The sequence below is a fragment of the Kogia breviceps genome, chromosome 9 (assembly GCF_026419965.1).
Source record: "Kogia breviceps isolate mKogBre1 chromosome 9, mKogBre1 haplotype 1, whole genome shotgun sequence".
Taxonomy (NCBI): domain Eukaryota; kingdom Metazoa; phylum Chordata; class Mammalia; order Artiodactyla; family Physeteridae; genus Kogia; species Kogia breviceps.
In genome coordinates this window covers 44,014,621-44,036,794 of record NC_081318.1, presented here as the reverse complement: position 1 = coordinate 44,036,794, position 22,174 = coordinate 44,014,621, and the positions used below count along the sequence as shown (strand labels likewise).

The window sequence follows — 22,174 nt, the reverse complement described above, 5'->3', positions numbered from 1 at the left end:
TTTGAGTCAAAACATTTCATCATTTTAAAGTACAAATACACATGCCTCTAAAACCTCACTAAATGTCAGGAAATAATACCCTGGGACTTCTCTGAAGAGACACCAGTTATAATTTGCATCTAGGATTCCAGGAGAAGTGAATTTAACATCTGTTGGTTATGAGCAAAAAATGAGCTATGTAAAATTTGATGGATAATAGATTATGTTGAAGAGAATGACAAATATGCTCCACATGCTCTGAAAAAGTATTTAATTGGCCTCATATATCAATATGCTTGCCATTGTTGATGATCTCTTACTATCCTAGTGAATAAGTAGTTCTGAAAAGTGTACTCCCAGCTTGGTTATAGAGTAAACCACACAACTCCAATTGGCTTTAACAAAATATATTGCTAATTCTAGGAATCCTATTTGGGACCATGTCTCCAAACTTTACTGCTTCCGATTTTGCTATTTTTAAGCTGCTCTCTGACTCCACTGTAAAGAAATAAAGGAATTAATGTGTGGATCTATCCAGTAGAGTAGAACATTTTAAGTTTTCCTTTTTTCTACAGTAGTTTACTAAGGTATAGGTTTCTGTATATTATCTTTTATCTTATCCAGTCAAAAATAGAATCCTAGTATAAAAGGAGAGAGAACTAAAGTTGTAGAATTGTTTTACTTGATTTATAAGTAGAGAGCCTAATTTGCTTTGGTTTCAGTTTCATTCTTTGTAAAAATATTAAAAGGAATGATTTTTTAAAATTTTAAATTCTGATATAAAACTCTTCATTGTTATTTATTTATGCAGTTACTTATTTCAGTATACCTGTGTAATTTCTGAAAAAATCTGAGAATTGAATGACTATGTAAGCCTTTCAAAATGTTGCTTAACAGTGATATGTAAAGTTAAATGGATTGAGAAAAATTCAATTTGTATGAAAGTAATATTCTTCATATTGATGTGTAAAATGACATCATTAGAATGAACTTCATTAGAACTTCAGTAGGGCAAATTCTGCTTTCATGCTCATAATTTATTGCAAATTGTTAATTGTACTTCGAATCTTCAATAAGTAAAAAAACTAAAATTAAAAAAATTGGGGGTAGAGAAATGATTAGATATGGTCATATAGACTCTTCCTGATATAAATTTCATATTCTTTGCTCATTTTAGCGGATAGTCTTGGATTAGGGCTAGAGCTTTGAAGGTCTTAAAGACAGTTCAGTAATTGAATATAACTACAAATAATGTTTTATATAGCACTCAACTGTGATGATTTTTAAAATATAATATTACTATTAAAGGCAGAGCTTACCCCTATGCTTGTTTTTAAGATTTTATTTTTGCCGTGCACTTTTTGACAATAAAGTAAAAACATAAATTATGATAATGCTTTCCAGTTATTTCAGTTATGCTAAATGAAATGGGCAGGTAGCAAACATTTAAACTAAGCTATGTTGCTACTATGTACCACTATTAGTAGTACAATATTTTTCTTATTTGTCAAATTTATGAATATATATTTCTCTTTATTTCAGGCATTCCTCGAGTTAGCCAATGTAAGTTTAGACTTCCCCTGAAATTAATCTGCTTACCAGGCCAGCCTTCAAAAACTGCAAGTCACAAACTAACTATTGATACCAACAAATCTACAGTCAGTCTTCTCAGTCTCTTTCCAGGTAGGACTCTTGAAGTAACATGCCTGTAACATCAGAAATGTTAAGAATTTAGAATGGAATCCTTCATCAGCAGGTAATGATGGGGTAATTATCAGATAATTGTTAAGTCAGAATATAAAAGTGCCTCAAGGATTTTTTCGTCTTGTTTGCGGGTTCAAAGGCAAATAGCTTATATCAACAAGGTAATAAAGCGTACCTTTTAAGTTTGCTTAAAATTATGATAATCATTATTTTGCTTCAATATTCAGAAATGAAAACATCAAATGTTTCTTTTTAGACTGTGGAATTTTTTGGCTTGGAATGTAAATATTTATTATTCATCTTTCTTGTAGGTTTTCTAATATATCCCTTTTGTAAGCATGTAAATATTTATTATTCGTGTTCATTGTAGGTTTTTGGAAATGTACGTTTTAAAAGCATATTCTTATGCCCCTGAAAAGTAACCTCATAAGTAGGTGATCTATGTGGTTCTGCTGTCTTCAGCAACTGGATGGGGCAATGTTCATTCTTTGCCTCCAGTGCTTTAGAAGGGGCTACATGTATAAAGCTAGAATATCACAGTGAACATTATTGGTAATTTGTGAAGGTGTGACTTCCTCCAGGTGTTGGTTTTTCTTTTTGAGTAGCTTAGAAAAGAGAGAGGCATTCATTGGATAAAACATCTTTAGTTGCCAGGGTTTCTAATGTGTCGCATCTATTAACTTTCTTGGTGATGAGATGGAATTTAAAAAAATAATCTGGGAATTAAATCGACCCTTTTAAATCCATCATTAAAAATCAGTACTGTTGACTGTAAGATGCATCTTCACCCTTGCATTAGTGGATAGGATTTAGAATACAAGTATTTCCCACAAGGTTTAGAAATTTATGGTAAGTCAACTTTTGTGTTATTACCTACTTAAAGTGATTAAAATTTATTTTTCATTAATTTGAAGTATTTTTAAAAGCTTTATTTATATATAACTCTATGAAAAATCTCCAAGATGCTCTTTATTACAATTAATCTATTCTTTAGTTTGAATGAGTTCGAGTGAATGAGTGTGTGTGTGTGTGTGTGTGTGTGTGTGTGTGTGTGTGTGTAGTTAGCAAATAGTTTTGTACCTTTTGGTTTCTTATTCCCTTTTGTTCCCTTTCTTCTTCGTCAATTTTCTTATAACAAATTTGGATTATATAAAAGGCAGAGAATCATTACCTTTATAACATCTTATGCAAACACACTAGTTCCTTGGTCTCCTATTCTATCCTGACAACATAGTTGGAAATTGTATGTTGTGCACCAAATTTATTGATGCCTTTGAAAAATGTTTAAGACTCTGGCTTCTGAGTGGTCAATCTTTACTGTAGATGACTGAAACCGATAGAGATTGAATAAGAATGTATGCTTTTGACCAGAGAGGGAATCTCTGTAAGCTATAGATCGGGTAAGAAGTACTAAGGAAAGCTTAGATAACTCATCTGTCCTGATTTTGGACTCAATTTTGATGTCACAGGTATCTTAGGCTCATCAGCATATATTTGCTTCTTATTCACTTTAGAAATGGGACTCAATGACAAATTTAAAAAATTTCCCCTAAGAGTCAATTTATGTAATATAGTGTTTTCTCTTTTTGAGTTTCCAAATTTGTGTTCATATTAAACATGTTGGAATCCTGTAATTGTTTAAAAGAAGTACTCTTGCTACTTTTCCACTTTTCATGATACGTTTCACTCTTGCTATATGTGACTTTTATATGTTGATGTTAAAGTTGCTATTACAAGTTATTTTTTAATGGAAATAAAATTAATGATCTTCATAGAGAAGAAATATAACTACTTTTAATCTACATCTCTTCCTATTTGTTTATTTCAGGGTTTTTTGTATATTTAAAATTAATTTTTCTTATTACAAAAGAAATGTGAAATTTAGGAATGGATAACCAAAAAGAAGAAAATGAAAGTTACTGGTAATTCTTACACCCAGCAATATCTACTTATATTTCATTACATTTTCCTACTCTTTTAAAAAATATCTTTTCTAAGCATTTCATCCCCGCAAAGAATATTACTTTGCATATTGTTGTGAGACACCTTTCTATATAATTAGATTTTTTATTTTATGATTTTAATGATTACATACTATTCTATCACAAATCATTTGGCCAGCATTATATTTTTCTATATGTTGTTTTCAGTTTATTAATATTGTAAATATATTATAGCAATATTTCTCTAAATTTATTATTACTTCTTTGATGAATATGTAAAAGTAGAATTACTGAGTCAAGCAAAGGATAATAATATTTTTAAAGCTTTTGAAATATAATATAAAATTGACTTCCTGAAGGGCCATACTAGTTAACTCTATCAACAATGTTTGAATGGAGGTGTCTAGTGCCCCAAATACTGGCCAGTAGAGAATATTAAATTATAAAAAGCTTTAATATGCTTAATGGCTATATAGAAAATATTTATTTACATATATATATATATATAAATAATTATCTGGAGTGATTTTGGCTAAATGTGACTTAAGCAAGATAATATGTGTTTTTTATCTCAAATAAAGAGAGGTCCACAAGTGGGCAATGGAAGCTGTTATAGTGGTTTGTGAATGTTATCAAAGACCCAGCTTTTTTCTTTCTTTGCAATGTTCATTCTCTAGTGTGTTGACTTGTTCCATGGCAATAAGATAGCTGCTTTGGCTTAAGTCATCATAACTGACTACAGGGCAGGAGGAAGGGGAAAGAGATAGCGATAGCAATGACTGTAACTTTTATCAGAAAGGCATGTTTCCATAAACTTCTTAGGAGATTTCTACTTAGGCCTCAATAGCCAAAATACTGTCACATGGCCTCTTCTAGCAGTAAAGGGGGCTGAGAACTAATGTAGATGGGCTGGGGAAAAGGAGGCTGGGAATAGATGTTAAATTAGCTGACATTCAGTGTATGCCATGATACCAGTAATTTTACACAAAAATTTTACATAAATGTAATAACAAATAGCATGCTATTGTAGCAGCCTTTTATGGTACTCAGATATATGACTATCTTTCCTTGTCAATGAATTTGTATTTTAATGTTTACATAATACTCTATTGTTTAGAGGTGCTGTGTACATAGTTTTTTTGTACTTCTCTGTTTCTCTTTGGAGAAATTCCTTGAAGATAAATGACTGAGTTAAAGGATATGCACATTTGAAAACTTTATTCAAATGCCAAAGTTACTTCCAGAATAATTGTATCAGGTTACAAGCCCAACATCAGGGTTTGTACTCAGGATAGCAGCTGGATTTAAAACTTAAAAAATTTTTGATATGGTTAGGTGAAATATGACATCTCTTTTTTTGCATTTCTAAATTATTTGTTAGCAAAGAAATTTTTTAATTATTATTAACTACTTGTATTTTTAACATATAAGGTTTATATTTTTAGGTAGTAAAATTTATTTTAAAATTTAATTTTATAACTGCTTTATTTAGTTTCAAGTTTTCATGTTGTGCTTAGAATGATCTCTATTTTAAGATTATAAAATATGATTATAGGTTAATAGGTTATCCACCTGTTAATAGGTGGATTACATTGATTAATTTTTTAATGTTAACCCTATTATGCATTCTTGAGATAAATCATACTTTATCATGATGTATTTTCCTTTCAATAGACTGTGGGATTTAATTTGTTAAACTTTAGTTTATAATTTTTACATCTGTGTTTATAAGGGATATTGATCTGTAATTTTGCTTCCTTATAATTATGTCATTAATGTGGAGTTTATGGAATGAATTGGGAAATATTTACCTCCCTTCAATTTTTTTGGACAGTGTGCAGAATTGGTATTATTTTTTGCTTAAATAGTTGGAAGAATTCACTAGGGAAGTTTTCCAGACATAGAGTTTTCTGTATGGGATAGCTTTTAAACTACAAATTCAATTTCTTCAAAAGATATAGGCCTCTTGAAGTTATCTATTTCTTATTGAGTGAACTTTGTTAGTTTCTGTCTTTCAAGGAATATGTACATTTCATCTGAGTTGTTGAATTTATTGGTATAAGGTTGTTCATAATATTTTCTGATCCTTTTAATATCTGTAGAATCTGTAGTGATGACAACTCACTCATTACTGATAACAGCTAATTTGTGTTTTCTGTCTTTTTTGTTCCTGATCTATTGACTAGAGGTTTATCCATTTTATCTCATTTTGAAAAACCAGCTTTTGGTTTCATTCATTTCCTCTTTTTATTTTTTGTTTTCTGTTCCTTTTAATTTCTCTCATATTCCTTTCTTCTGCTTACTTTGGGTTTAATTTTCTTTTCTTGGTTAGTTGGTAATGGGCTGTCTTCCTGGACCAGGGCTTGAAACTGTGTCCCCTGCATTGGCAGGCGGACTCTTAACCACTGCACAACCAGGGAAGTCCCTAGACCATTTATTTTTAATGTGATTATTGATATGGTTGGTTTTAAATCTACCATCTTGCTCTTTGTTTTCTGTTTGCCTCATCTGTTTCTTTCTGCATTCTTTTTTTTATTTAAGATTTTTTTTTTGATGTGGACCATTTAAAAAGTCTTTATTGAATTTGTTACAATATTGCTTCTGTTTTTTTTTTTTTTTTATGTTTTAGTTTTTTGGTCATGAGACATGTGGGATCTTATCTCCCCAACAAGGGATCAAACCTGCACCCCTTCATTGGAAGGTGAAGTCCTTTTTTTTTTTTTTTTTAACATCTTTATTGGAGTATAATTGCTTTACAATGATGTGTTAGTTTCTGCTTTATAACAAAGTGAATCAGTTATACATATACATATGTCCCCATATTTCTTCCCTCTTGCATCACCCTCCTTCCCACCCTCCCTGTCCCACCCCTCTAGGTGGTCACAAAGCACTGAGCTGATCTCCCTGTGCTATGCAGCTGCTTCCCACTAGCTATCTATTTTACGTTTGGTAGTGTATATATGTCCATGCCACTCTCTCACTTTATCCCAGCGTACCCTTCCCCCTCCCCATATCCTCCAGTCCATTCTCTAGTAGGTCTGCATCTTTATTCCCATTTTGCCCCTAGGAAGGCTAAGTCTTAACCACTGGACCACCAGGGAAGTCCCCTCCTGCATTCTTTTGAATTGAGTATATTTTATGATTCCATTTTATCTCCTTTGTTGTCTTATTCACTATACCACCTAGTGTTAATTTAGTTGCATCTTTGAAGTTTATGGCAGTGTTTCTCAACCTTTCTTTTATTCTTTTCTCCACAATACTTTTAAAAATCTTTTACTTAATCAGCCCCTCCACACAGTTTTAGTACCACAGATAATCCTGTATATCTGTTCATATTCTATATGAATATCTGTTTTTATAGATAAAATGAGTAAGATTTTTCTGAACCCTATAAATTTTTCTAACATCTTTATTGGAGTGTAATTGCTTTACAATGGATGAACCCTATAAATTGATTTTTGCCCCTTTGGAAGCAATATTTCCCTGTCAAAAATGCACAGATGCATAATACTGTATACATCTTTAACTTATCACAGTCTATCTTCAGGTGATAGTATAATGCCTCAACATAATGCCTCAACATACAAACGGTTTCCCACTAGCTATCTGTTTCACATCTGGTAGTATATATAAGTCCATCACACTCTCTCACTTCGTTCCAGATTACCCTTCCTCCTCCCCGTGTCCTGAAGTCCATTCTCTACATCTGCATCTTTATTTTTTTTAGATTCCATATATGTGTGTTGGCATATGGTATTAGTTTTTCTCTTTCTGACTTACTTAATCCTGTATGACAGACTCTATGTCCATCCACCTCACTACAAATAGCTCAATTTAATTTCTTTTAATGGCTGAGTAATATTCCATTGTATATATGTGCCACATGTTCTTTATCCATTCATCTGTTGATGGACACTTAGGTTGCTTCCATGTCCTAGCTATTGTATATAGAGCTGCAGTGAGCATTGTGGTACATGACTCTTCTTGAATTATGTTTTTCTCAGGGTATATGCCCAGGAGTGGGATTGCTGGGTGGTATGGTAGTTCTATTTTTAGTTTTTTAAGGAACCTCCATACTTTTCTCCATAGTGGCTGTATCCATTTACATTCCCACCAACAGTGCAAGATGGTTCCCTTTTCTCTACACCCCCTCCAGCATTTATTGTTTGTAGACTTTTTGGTGATGGCCATTCTGACCAGTGTGAGGTGATACCTCATTGTAGTTTTGATTTTCATTTCTCCAATGATTAGTGATGTTGAGCAATCTTTCATGTGTTTGTTGGAAATCTGTATATCTTCTTTGGAGAAATATCTGTTTAGGTCTTCTGCCCATTTTTGGATTGGGTTGTTTATTTTTTTGATATTGAGCTACATGAGCTGCTTGTAAATTTTGGAGATTAATCCTTTGTCAATTGCTTCATTTGCAAATATTTTCTCCCATTCTGAGGGTTGTCTTTTCATCCTGTTTATGGTTTCCTTTGCTGTGGGAAAGCTTTTAACTTTCAATAGGTCCCATTTGTTTATTTTTGTTTTTATTTCCATTTCTGTAGGAGGTGGGTCAAAAAGGATCTTGCTGTGATTTATGTCATAGAGTGTTCTGCCTATGTTTTCCTCTAAGAGTTTTATAGTGTCTGGCCTTACATTTGGGTTTTTAATCCATTTTGAGTTTATTTTTGTGTATGGTGTTTGGGAGTGTCCTAATTTCATTCTTTTAAATGTAGCCGTCCAGTTTTCCCAGCACCACTTATTGAAGAGGCTGTTTTTTCTCCATTGTATATTCTTGACTCCTTTATCAAAAATAAGGTGGCTATATGTGCATGGATTTATCTCTGGGCTCTCTATTCTGTCCATTGATCTGTATTTCTGTTTTTGTGCAGTACTATACTGTTTTAATTATTGTAGCCTTGTAGTATAGTCTGAAGTCAGGGAGCCTGATCCCTCCAGCTCCGTTTTTCATTCTTAAGATTGCTTTGGTTATTTGGGGTCTTTTGTGTTTCCATACAAATTGTGAAAGTTTTTGTTCTAGTTCCGTGAATAATGGCATTGGTAGTTTGATAGGGATTGCATTTAATCTGTAGATTGCTTTGGGTACTATAGTCATTTTCACAATGTTGATTCTTCCAATCCAAGAACATTGTATGTCTCTCCATCTCTTTGTGTCATCTTTAATTTCTTTCATCAGTGTCTTATATAGTTTTTTGCATACAGGTCTTTTGTCTCCTTAGGTAGGTTTATTCCTAGGTATTTTATTCTTTTTGTTGCAATGGTAAATGGGAGTGTTTCCTTACTTTCTCTTTCAGATTTTTCATCATTAATGTATAGGAATGCAAAAGATTTCTGAGCATAAATTTTGTATCCTGCTACTTTACCAAATTCATTGATTAGCTCTAGTAGTTTTCTTGTAGAGTCTTTAGGATTCTCTATGTATAGTATCATGCCATCTGCAAACAGTGACAGTTTTACTTCTTCTTTTCTGATTTGGATTCTATTTATTTCTTTTTCTTCTCTGATTGCTGGACTAAAACTTCCAAAAGTGTTTTGAATAACAGTGGTGAGAGTAGACAACCTTGTCTTGTTTCTGATCTTAGTGGAAATGATTCCAGTTTTTCACCATTGAGAATGATGTTGGCTGTGGGTTTGTCATATATGGACTTTATTATGTTGAGGTAAGTTCCCTCTATGCCTACTTTCTGGAGGGCTTTTATCATAAATTGGTGTTGAATTTTGTCAAAAGCTTTTTCTGCATCTATTGAGATGATCATACGGTTTTTATCCAGTTTGTTAGTATGGGTTATCACATTGATTGATTTCTGTATATTGAAGAATCCTTGCATTTCTGGGATAAACCCCACTTCATCATGGTGTATGATGCTTTTAATGTGTTGTTGGATTCCATTTGCTAGTATATTGTTGAGAATTTTTGCATCTATGTTCATCAGTGTATTGGCCTGTAATTTTCTTTCTTCGTGCCATCTTTGTCTGGTTTTGGTATCAGGGTGATGGTGGTTTTGTAGAATGAGTTTGGGAGTGATTCTCCCTCTGCTGTGTTTTGGACGAGTTTGAGATGGATAGGTGTTAGCTTTTCTCTAAATGTTTGATAGAATTCGCCTGTGAGGCCATCTGGTTCTGGGTTTTTGTTTGTCGGAAGATTTTAAATCACAGTTTCAATTTCAGTGCTTGTGATTGGTCTCTTTATATTTTCTCTTTCTTCCTAGTTCAGTCTTGGGAGGTTGTGCTTTTCTAAGAATGTGTCCGTTTCTTCCAGGTTTTCCATTTTATTGGCATATAGTTGCTTATAGTAATCTCTCATGATCCTTTGTATTTCTGCTGTGTCAGCTGTTACTTCTCCTTTTTCATTTCTAATTCTATTGATTTGAGTGTTCTCCCTTATTTTCTTGATGAGTCTGGTTAATGGCTTATCAATTTTGTTTATCTTCTCAAAGAACCAGCTTTTAGTTTTATTGACGTTTGCTATTGTTTCCTTAATTTCTTTTTCATTTATTTCTGATATGATCTTTATAATTACTTTCCTTCTGCTAACTTTGGTGTTTTTTTGTTGTTTCTCTAATTGCTTTAGGTGTAAGGTTAGGTTGTTGATTTGAGATGTTTCTTATTTCTTGGGGTAGGATTGTATTGCTCTAAACTTCCCTCTTAGAACTGCTTTTGCTGCAACCCATAGGTTTTGGGTCGTCATGTTTTCATTGTCATTTGTTTCTAGGTATTTTTTGATTTCCTGTTTGATTTCTTCAGTGATCTCTTGGTTATTAAGTAGTGTAATTTTTAGCCACCTTATGTTTGTATTTTTTACAGATTTTTTCCTGTAATTCATGTCTAGTCTCATAGTGTTGTGGTCAGAAAAGATACTTGATATGATTTCAGTTTTCTTAAATTTACCAAGGCTTGATTTGTGACCCAAGATATGATCTATCTGAAGAATGTTCCGAGCGTACTTGAGAAGAAAGTGTTTTCTGTTGGTTTTGGATGGAATGTCCTGTAAATATCAATGAAGCCCATCATGTTTAATGTATCATTTAAAGGTTGTGTTTCCTTATTTATTTTCATTTTGGATGATCTGTTCATTTGTGAAATTGGGGTGTTAAAGTCCTCTACAGTGATTGTGTTACTATCAATTTCCCCTTTTATGGCTTTTAGCTTTTGCCGTATGTATTGAGGTGCTCCTATGTTGGATGCATAAATATTTACAATTGTTATATCTTCTTCTTGGATTGATCCCTTGATCATTAGGTAGTGCCCTTCTTTGTCTCTTATAATAGTCTTTATTTTAAAGTCTCTTTTTTCTGATATGAGTATTGCTACTCCAGCTTTCTTTTGATTTCCATTTGCATGGAATATCTTTTTCCATCCCCTCCCTTTCAGTCTGTATGTGTCCCTAGATCTGAAGTGGGTCTCTTGTAGACAGCATATATATGGGTCTTGCTTTTGTATCCATTCAGCCAGTCTGTGTCTTTTGGTTGGAGCATTTAATCCATTTACATTTAAGGTAATTATCAATATGTATGTTCCTATTACCATTTTCTTAATTTTTTTTGGATTTGTTATTGTAGGTGTTTTCCTTCTCTTGTGTTTCCTGTCTAGAGAAGTTCCTTTAGCATTTGTTGTAAAGATGGTTTGGTGGTGCTGAATTCTCTTAGCTTTTGCTTCTGAGGCTGCTGGGAGAGATTTCCCTTCCTCTTCTTTGTTTGTACAGCTCCTGGGGTTCTGCTTTGGATTTGGCCCTGCCTCTGTGTGTTGGTCACCTGAGGGGGTCTGTTCTTCCCTCAGACAGGATGGGGTTAAAGTCACAGCTGATTAGGTGGCTCTGGCTCACTCAGGCCAGGGGTAGGGAAGGATACGGAATGCTTGGTGAGCCTGTTGTGGCAGAGGCTGGCGTGACATTGCAGCAGCCTGAGGCGCACCATGTGTTCTCCTGAAGAGGTTGTCCCTGGATCATGGGAGCCTGGCTGTGGCGAGCTGCACAGGCTCCCAGGAGGGGAGGTGTGGATAGTGACCTGTGCTTGTACACAGGCTTCTTCGTGGCTGCAGTAGCAGTCTTAGTGTTTCATGCCTGTCTCTGGGGTCCACACTGATAGCTGTGGCTTCCGGCCCATCACTGGAGCTTGTTTAAGTGGTGCTCTGAATCCCTTCTCCTCGTGCACCATGAAACAATGGTCTCTTGCATTTTAGGGAGGTCCGTACTTTTTCCTGGACTCCCTCCTGGCTAGCTGTGGTGCACTATCCCCCTTCAGGCTGTGTTCACACAGCCAACCTCAGTCGTCTCCCTGGAATCTGACCTCCGAAGCCGAAGCCGAAGCCGAAGCTGAAGCTCGCAGCCCCCACCCGCCCTGGCACTTGTGTGAGCAGACAGGCCTCTCGGGCTGGTGAGTGCTGGTCAGCAGTATGTGGGAGTCTCTCTGCTTTGCCCTCTGAACTCCTGTTGCTGTTCTCTCCTCCGTGGCTCTGAAGCTTACCCCCTCCATGCTCTGTCTCTGCCAGTGAAGGGGCTTCCTAGTGTGTGGAAACTTTTCCTCCTTCACAGCTCCCTCCCAGAGGTGCAGGTCTCATCCCTATTCTTTTGTCTCTGTTTATTCTTTTTTCTTTTTCCCTACCCAGGTATGTGGGGAGTTTCTTGCCTTTGGGGAAGTCTGAGGTCTTCTGCCAGCATTCAGTAGGTGTTCTGTAGGAGGTGTTCCACATGTGGGTATATTTCTGATGTATTTGTGGGGAGGAAGGTGATCTCCACGTCTTACTCCTCCGCCATCTTGAAGGTCTTCCTCTGTTAAGATATTTTGATCTATGGGTTATAATTTTTATCCAATTTGGAAATATTTTGGCTATTATTTTTTCAAATATTTTTTTCTGTCTCCACTCCTTTTTTCATCTTTATTTTAAGGACTCCAGTTATATGTATATTTCTCACTTGGGGTTGTCCCAGAGCTCATTGATGCTGTTTTTGTTTTTTCAATCTTTTTTACTCTTTGTGCTTGTTTTTGGGGTAGTTTCTACTGCTATACATTCAAGTTACTTATTTTTTCAGTGTGTAATGTGTTCATAATCCCACTCAGTGTATTTTTTTTTAAATCTCAGACATTGTAGTTGTCATCTCTCAAGGTTTGATTTGGGTCTCTCTCTCTCTCTCTTTTTTTTTTTTTTTTTTTTTTTTGTGGTATGTGGGCCTCTCACTGTTCTGGCCTCTCCCATTGCGGAGCACAGGCTCCGGACGCGCAGGCTCAGTGGCCATGGCTCATGGGCCTAGCCGCTCCACGGCATGTGGGATCTTCCCGGACCGGGGCACGAACCTGTGTCCCCTGCATCGGCAGGTGGACTCTCAACCACTGCACCACCAGGAAAGCCGGGTCTCTCTCTTTTTAAAAAAATTTTCCATGTCTCTATTTAATATAGCTCCTTTGAATATTTATAATAATAGAATAATTGTTTTAATGCCTTTGTCTACTAATTCTATTGTCTGTGTCATTTCTGAGTTAGTTTTGATTGATTTTTCTCCTTGTTAATGGGTTGTAATTTCTTTTTCTGTGTCCTGTAATTTTTGACTGAAAGACAGAATTCCTGAATTTTATCTAATTGTGTGTTGAGTATTTTAGTTTTCCTATAAATATTCTTGAGGTTTTTTTTTTTTTTTTCTGGGACATATTTAAGTTGCTTGAATAAGTTTGATCCTTTTTAGTGTTGTTTTGAAGCTTTGTTAGGTGGGATGGCAGCAACATTTATTCTAGTGTGAACTTCACCTGCTACTGAAACCAAACTCTTCTATGTGTTCTGCCTGATACCTAGTGAACTTTGATGGTCTATATTATGGCCAGTGAGAACAAGGATTATCTCTGTCCCTGTCTGGGCTTGTGGATTATTTCCTGTAATCTTTTTGACTGTTTTTTTTTTTTTTTTTTTTTTTCTCCCCAACCTCAGGTAGTTTCTTCATAGGCATGCATACATTAGTATTCTACTGAGTACTCAAATGGGACTCTGTAGATCTCTGGAGTTCTTTCTCTGTTGCTCTCTCTGCTCTCTGCCTTGAGAATGTTTGCCACTTTGGCCTTCCCAGATTCCCAACTCTATCTTCTCAAGTCAGGGAGAATGCTGGGTTACTCCTGGGCTCCCCTCCCCTGTGTTGTGGCCTGGAAATTTCTCTAGGTGGTAAGCTAATGCAAACATAGGGCTCACTTTGTTTCTTTTTTCTCAGAGATCCCTGTTGTTCATTTGCTAATTTCCAATGTCTTAAAAAATGGTTCATATATTTTATTCCATTTTTTAGTTTTTTGAGATGGGAGGGTAAATTTGGCCCCAGTTTTTGCATCCGGGCACAGAGTGAAAGTCTCCAGTGTTATAATTTTTATTTGTTTTTTTTTTTTTTTTTTTGAGTCAGGAGTCAAATATGTTTCACTTGTAATTTTTTGATATGAATTTTTTTGATATCTCCTCTTCTGTAGGCTTTCTCCTTCATGTCTCTTTTGAATTTGCAGTTTATTTGTTAAAGAGTACAAATTATTTTTCCTGTGAGTTTCCCATACTCTGAATTTTGCTGATTACATCCCTGTGATTTTGTTTAATATTATTTCTGTCTTGTTCCCTATAAATTGATAGTTGCATCTAGTGCTAATAGATTTAGGATTGATTATTTTGGCCATACTACTGCAAGAATGGTGGTATATACTTTCAGCAGTGGGTACATTATATCTGTTTGTCTCCTTTTTTGTGATTGTAGCAGCTATTTTTTTTTGTAACAGCTATTGATAGTCAATGCTAAGATCCATTAATTCAATGGAAGTTGAAAAATGGTGGTATTCTATTCTTTCAAGCTTTCTACAATTTTTAGCTGGAATATTTCCACACAGAGAATGTTTCCCTTATTTACCACTGTTTATGTGGTACAATTTGGTAGGATCATCAGGATAAATGCTTGGTTCTTTGTCTTTATTATTGATTTTTAAAATAATGCATTGATTCTCTAGGATCCTTCAATAGTGAGCATTTGGGTTTTTTGTTTTATTTTTAGTGTCAATATGAACACATGCCTTTAAATATATTTGATGTATTTTACTTCATTGAAGTTATTATTATTATTATTTTGATACTCAAGTATTTTCATCTCTGGCCAGTGGTAGTCTCTTTAAGTTGGCTCTTATGTCCTTTTCATACAAGTCTGCTGGTCACTGATAGTTTCCTTGCTTTCTGGTGTGACAGGAATTCTAAGTTCATCTTGTACATTTCCTGCCAGACCTAGAATGAACTAGTAGAAGAAGGAAAATTAAGTGATTTCAGCATGTTCTTCTGAGGCAGTAATTTTAGCAATTGGAAGCAACTGTGGAGATCAGTTAATATATTATAGTCCACACACGGACCTTAAACATGACTAGTGACATAAAAAATACTCATTGTCAACTAAGCTTCCTATTTTAAACATTAAGTGTTTTGCCTTGTGATTATGTAAGGTGATTTTTTCTTTTCTTTGTAGGCTTTGCCAATCAGTCAGAAGATGATCAGGTGAATGTAATGGGTTTTCGCTTCTTAGGAGGTTCCCGAGTTACTCTTCTTGCTTCCAAAACCTCTCGTAAGTAAAGCCATGGTATTATTGCTTTTGAAAACTTATATTAAGAACAGTGCATCACAGATCATTGCCACATCAAAGGTTTCTGCAAGGGTGATGTTAGATATTGAAAACTAAGAGCCATTATATTAGTTATGAAGTTAGAATCCTGTTTTATTAGTGATACTTAACTTTGGTTTTGGGGATGAGGAGAGTTTGATAGAGGAATTTAAAGAACTGAAAAATGTTTTTGAGATAGTTATATGGTGACCTAGGTTTTAGGAGTTACTAGAAACTGGAGTTAATTTTTGGGGGGTATGTGTATATTCTTATATCCTCCTTTTGGACACTTGCAAAAATGAAAGTGAATAACCTTTGCTGAGATTAATCTCAGTAGAATGAAAAGTAGTAATTGTATAGTCAAGTTTGAATTTCAGATTTAAATATGCTTTATTGATTTGTTTGCTTCATATGAGAATAATGGTTGAAACTACTCCATGTAAAACTGACTTCTGATGTATGTAGATAATGAAGCTACTAAACTCACTGAATTTTATATACCTTCTTGGAAATAAATTAAAATATTAAGAAAGGAAGTATTTAACAAATTTTAGGTACACTAAGGGTATTGGGGAAATGAATGTGTGTGTGTGTATATATATATATAAGTCTGAGTACACTCCAATTTTTAAAATCTCTGCCATTTGTACAATGGGTTTCATTTTCTATCAATACTTTATGGATTTGCAGTTTTAGTTGGTTATTTATTTTATAATTAGAAAATATAGTAAAATAAGGATATGTTCTTTTTGAAAAATGAAGATGTTAACAGGGGGCACATATATACATCCTTATTTTAGAAACTGTAATGAAGCTTCTGTGGTTAAAATCATAACAGCTTCTGGAATGTGTAGGTTGGTGGCTAGTGAAATAGATTTGGAAACAACTAAAAGTTAAAGAATAAGATACACAAATTAAAGACATTTCTGAGAAGAATGAGAGAATTCTGTACTTTTCTTGGTCTTTGTGATTGGTCATGATTGTAGTCTTCTTTACATTGGCACCATTTTGCTTTGATTAATTTTAATCTTCAGTTGGATGATGGAATCATTTTTGTACATTTCTCTTTGTTAAAGTGTTCTCTTTAGTTATACTAAAAATTGTTGCCAACATTTCTTTGGGAAATGATACACATCTGTTTGATTTCAGTTGATGATGCTGTATGATGAATCTGCACTTGCGACCATTTAAAAAAGGCAAAAATTTATTCTTTGTGCAAATGAGGGTATTTATGTCCTAATGCATTATATTTATTCTTTTTTAGATAAAGTAACTCTTAGAACATTGCTGTTGCCCATAGTTACTTTATCATTCTCTAAATTTCACCAAATATCCATGTATATAACTGATTTATTCACATTCATCTTAATATATGGTAATGAATGCCTTGACACAGCTACAGTGTGGGCAGACAGACTAAATAATGGAATTGGACAGGAACTATTAAATAAAGAATCAAATGAACTGTGTAAACTGAAACATGAAGTGTAGCCATTACAATTTCCTGATGGATATTTTGGCCTCAGTGATGCCCAGAATTCTACCTAGGGAATGTCCTTGGAGATGAAGGGAGATAAATATGAAGAAAATACAATGGGATGGAGCCAAGATGGTGCAGTAGGAGAACGCGGAGTTTGTGTCTCCTCACAACTAGGGCACCTACCAGGCACTGGTGGGGGACCATGGACACCTAAGGAGATGGGAGGAACCCCTGAGCAACTGGGTAGCATGTGGGGGTGGGGAGGGAGCATAGGGAGAGGTGGAGGCAGGTTGGGACCAGTGCCCCTGAGGGGTCGCTGAGGGAAGGGAGGTGTTCCCATGCCTGGAGTGGCCCATGCATGGTGAGGGGAGCAACGGGGATGGGGGAGAGGCCCTTGGGGGATCGGAGGGAACACAGCCAGCGTTTCCCCTGCCCACTTGGGCTCCAGGGAGTCTGCTGAGGTCCCAGGCCTGATCCTCTGCCCTCTGAGGCCCCCTCGAGTGGTGTGGGTCCTGAGGGCATGGCCGGGAGGGAGAGGGAGAGGGGAGAGGAAAAGTGGAGGCCAGATGGGATTGGTGGCCCTTGGGGGGGGCGGCTGGGGGAAGGGAGGGGTTCCCACTCTCGGGAGGGGCCCACTATGGTGAGGGGATCAGCGGGGACCTGCTGAGGTCCAGGGCCTGATCCTCTGCACTCTGAGGCATGCTGTGCTGCTCGGAGCCTAAGCCCCGCCCCCACACCCCCACCCAGGGCCTAACCTCCGAACTCTTCACTCTGAGGCCCCCTCTGGCCCTGCTGCCTTTTCCAGCCCTGCAGGTCCTAAGGCTAGGCCCCACCCCTACCTAAGCCCCACTCCCACAGCCAAGACCTTTTCCAGCCTTTGTTGTTTTTTTTTTAGGTGTGGTTATGTTTTTTTTGTTTTCATGTTTATTTATTTTGGTTGCACTGGGTCTTAGTTGTGGCACACCGGATCTTCGTATCTTCGTATCTTTGTTGCAGCATGTTAAGTTGTGGCATGCATGTGGGATCTAGTTCTCTGACCAGGGATCGAACCCTGGCCCCCTGCATTGGGAGCATGGAGTCTTAACCACTGGGCCACAAGCGAAGTCCCTATGGTTCTGTTTTACCTTGTTGTTGTTGTTGCATTTATATTTTTATTTTTTCTAAAAATTTTTTATTTTTCTAATTTTACTTTATTTTTTATTCTTTGTTATTGTACTGCTCCTTTTTTTTTTTTGATGCACCACGTGGCTTGCAGGATCTTGATTCCCAGGCTGGGGGGGCAGGCTTGAGCTCCTGTGGTGAGAGAGCTGTGTCCAAACTGCTGGACTAACAGAGAACCTCAGACACCAGGGAATATTAATCAGAGTGAGGTCTCCCAGAAGTCCTCATCTCGGCACCAAGACCCGGCTCTACCCAACTGCCTGTAAATTCCAGTGCTGGATGCCTCAGGCCAAACGACCTGTAAGACATGAACACAGCCCTACCCATCAAAAAAATGAGATGACAAACAAATATGTTACAGACAAAGGAGCAAGATAAAAACCTACAAGACCAAATAAATGAAGAGGAAATAGGCAAACTACCTGAAAAATAATTCAGAGTAATGATAGTAAAGATGATCCAAAATCTAGGAAATAGGATGGAGGCACAGATTGAGAAAATACAAGAAATGTTTAACAAAGACCTAGAAGAACTAAAGAACAAACAAACAGTGATGAACAACACAATGTCTGAAATGAAAAATACACTAGAAGGAATCAATAGCAGAGTTAATGAGGCAGAAGAACAAAAAAGTGAGCTGGAAGATAGGATGGTGGAAATAACTGCTGAGGAGCAGAATAAAGAAAAAAGAATGAAAAGAATTGAGGACAGTCTCAGAGACCTCTGGGACAACATTAAGCACACCAACATTCAAATTATAGGGGTCGCAGAAGAAGAGGAGAAAGATTGAGTGTCTGAGAAAATATTTGAAGAGGTTATAGTTGAAAACTTCCCTAATATGGGAAAGGAATTAGTCAGTTAAGTCCAGGAAGCACAGAGAGTCCCATACAGGATAAATCCAAGGAGAAACATGCCAAGACACATACTAATCAAACTATAAAAAATTAAACACAAAGAACAAATATTAAAAGCAGCAAGGGAAAAACAACAAATAAACTATAAGGGAATCCCCGTAAGGTTAACAGCTGATCTTTCAGCAGAAACTCTGCAAGCCAGAAGGGAGAGGCAGGACATATTTAAAGTCATGGAAGGGAAAGACGTACAACCAAGATTACTCTACCTAGCAAGGATCTCATTCAGATTTGACGGAGAAATTAAAACCTTAACAAACAAGCAAAAGCTAAGAGAATTCAGCACCACCAAACCAGCTTTACAACAAATGCTAAAGGAACTTCTCTAGGCAGGAAACACAAAAGAAAGAAAAGACCTACAATAACAAATCCGAAACAATTAAGAAAATGGTGATAGGAACATACATATCAATAATTACCTTAAATGTCAATGGGTTAAATGCTCCAACCAAAAGACATAGACTGGCTGAATGGATACAAAAGCAAGACCCATATATATGCTGTCTACAAGAGACCCACTTCAGATCTAGGGACACATACAGACTGAAAGTGAGGGGATGGAAAAAGATATTCCATGCAAATGGAAATCAAAAGAAAGCTGGAGTAGCAATACTCATATCAGAAAAAAGAGACTTTAAAATAAGGACTATTACAAGAGATAAAGAAGGACACTACCTAATGATCAAGGGATCAATCCAAGAAGAAGATATAACAATTGTAAATATTTATGCACCCAACATAGGAGCACCTCAATACATAAGGTAAATGCTAACAGCCATAAAAGGGGAAATCGACAGTAACACAATCATAGTAAGGGACTTTAACACCCCACTTTCACCAATGGACAGATCTTCCAAATGAAAATAAATAAGGAAACACAAGCTTTAAATGACACATTAAACAAGATGGAATTAATTGCTATTTTAGGACATTCCATCCAAAAACAACAGAATACACTTTCTTCTCAAGTGCTCATGGAACATTCTCCAGAATAGATCATATCTTGGGTCACAAATCAAGCCTTGGTAAATTCAAGAAAATTGAAATTGTATCAAGTATCTTTTCCAACCACAACACTATGAGACTAGATATCAATTACAGGAAAAAGTCTGTAAAAAATACAAACACATGGAGGCTAAACAATACACTACTAAATAACCAAGAGATTACTGAAGAAATCAAAGGGGAAATTGGAAAATGCCTAGAAACAAATGACAATGAAAACACAACAACCCAAAACCTATGGGTTGCAGCAACAGCAGTTCTAAGAGGGAAGTTTAGAGCAAAACAATTCTACCCCAAGAAACAAGAAATATCTCAAACAACTCAACCTTACACCTAAAGCAATTAGAGAAAGAGAAAGAAGAACAAAAAACCCCCAAAGTTAGCAGAAGGAAACAAATCATAAAGATCAAGTCAGAAATAAATGAAAAAGAAATGAAGGAAACAATAGCAAGATCAATAAAACTAAAAGCTGGTTCCTTGAGAAGATAAACAAAATGATAAGCCATTAGCCAGACTCATTAAGAAAATAAGGGAGAAGTTCAAATCAATAGAATTAGAAATGAAAAAGGAGAAGTAACAGCTGACATGGCAGAAATACAAAGGATCATTAGAGATTACTAAAAGCAACTATATGCAAATAAAATGTACAACCTGGAAGAAATGGACAAATTCTTAGAAAAGCACAACCGTCTGAGACTGAACCAGGAAGAAATAGAAAATATAAACAGACCAATCACAAGCACTGAAATTGAGACTGTGAATAAAAATCGCCCAGCAAACAAAAGCCCAGGACCAGATGGCTAAACAGGAGAATTCTATCAAACATTTAGAGAAGAGCTAACACCTATATCCTTCTCAAACTCTTCCAAAATATAGCAGTGGGAGGAACACTCCCAAACTCATTCAGGCCACCACCATCACACTGATACCAAAACCAGACAAAGATGTCACAAAGAAAGAAAACTACAGGCCAATATCACTGATGAACATAGATGCAAAAATCCTCAACAAAATACTAGCAAACAGAATCCAACAGTACATTTAAAGGATCATACACCATTACGAAGTGGGGTTTATCCCAGGAATGCAAGGATTCTTCAACATACGCAAATCAATCAGTGTGATACACGATATTAATAAATGGAACGAGAAAAACCATATGATCATCTCAATAGATGCAGAAAAAGCTTTCGACAAAATTCAACACCGAATTATGATAAAAAGCCTCCAGAAAGTAGGCATAGAGGGAACTTACCTCAACATAATAAAGGGCATATATGACAAACCCACATCCAACATTGTTTTCAGTGGTGAAAAACTGAAACCATTTCGTCTAAGATCTGGAACAAGACAAGGTTGCCTACTCTCACCACTATTATTCAACATAGTTTTGAAAGTTTTAGCCACAGCAATCTGAGAAGAAAAAGAAATAAAAGGAATCCAAATCGGAAAAGAAGAAGTAAAGCTGTCACTGTTTGCAAATGACATGATACCATACATACAGAATCCTAAGGATGCTACCAGAAAGCTACTAAAGCTAATCAAAGAATTTGGTAAGGTAGCAAGATACAAAATTAATGCACAGAAATCTCTTGCATTTCTATACACTAATTATGAAAAATCCGAAAGAGAAGTTAAGGAAACACTCCTATTTACCATTGCAAGTAAGAGAATAAAATACCTAGGAATAAACTTACCTAAGGAGACAAAAGTCCTGTATGCAGAAAAGTATAAGACATTGATGAATGAAATTAAAGATGATAGAGACAGGTGGAGAGATATACCATGTTCTTGGATTGGAAGAATCAAAACTGTGAAAATGACTATAGTACCCAAAGCAATCTACAGATTCAATGTAATCCCTATCAAACTACCAATGGCATTTTTCACAGAAGTAGAACAAAAACTTTCACAATTTGTATGGAAACACAAAAGACCCCAAATAGCCAAAGCAATCTTGAGAAAGAGAAACGGAGCTGGAGGAATTAGGCTCCCTGACTTCAGACTACACCAAGCTACAGTAATCAAGACAGTATGTTAGTAGCATAAAAACAGAAATATAGATTAATGGAACAGGATAGAAAGCCCAAAGATCAACCCACACATATATGGTCACCTTATTTTTGATAAAGGAGTCAAGAATATACAATGGAGAAAAGACAGCCTCTTCAATAAGTGGTGCTGGGAAAACTGTACAGCTACATGTAAAAGAATGAAGTTGGAACACTCCCTAACACCATACAGAAAAAGAAACTCAAAATGGAGTAAAGTCCTAAATGTAAGGCCAGACACTATAAAACTTTTAGAAGAAATCGTAGGCAGAACACTCTATGACATAAATCACAGCAAGATCCTTTTTGACCCACCTCCTAGAGACATGGAAATAAAAACA

The 22,174-nt window shown here is 35.9% G+C and overlaps 1 protein-coding gene across 5 annotated transcripts in view; it reads left to right on the top strand.

The window, feature by feature from the left end:
* BBS9 (Bardet-Biedl syndrome 9) overlaps positions 1–22,174 on the top strand; it is a 446,549-nt gene that overhangs the window by 201,058 nt on the left and 223,317 nt on the right. For all 5 annotated transcript variants that reach the window (XR_010842160.1, XM_067042365.1, XM_059074636.2 and 2 more), the window contains 2 exons: positions 1,522–1,662; positions 15,094–15,189. Coding sequence is in view for 4 of the 5 variants with exons in the window: in XM_067042365.1 (XP_066898466.1) it covers positions 1,522–1,662; positions 15,094–15,189 (237 nt within the window). In the remaining variant the exon portion in view is untranslated. The remainder of the gene's footprint in view (positions 1–1,521; positions 1,663–15,093; positions 15,190–22,174) is intronic.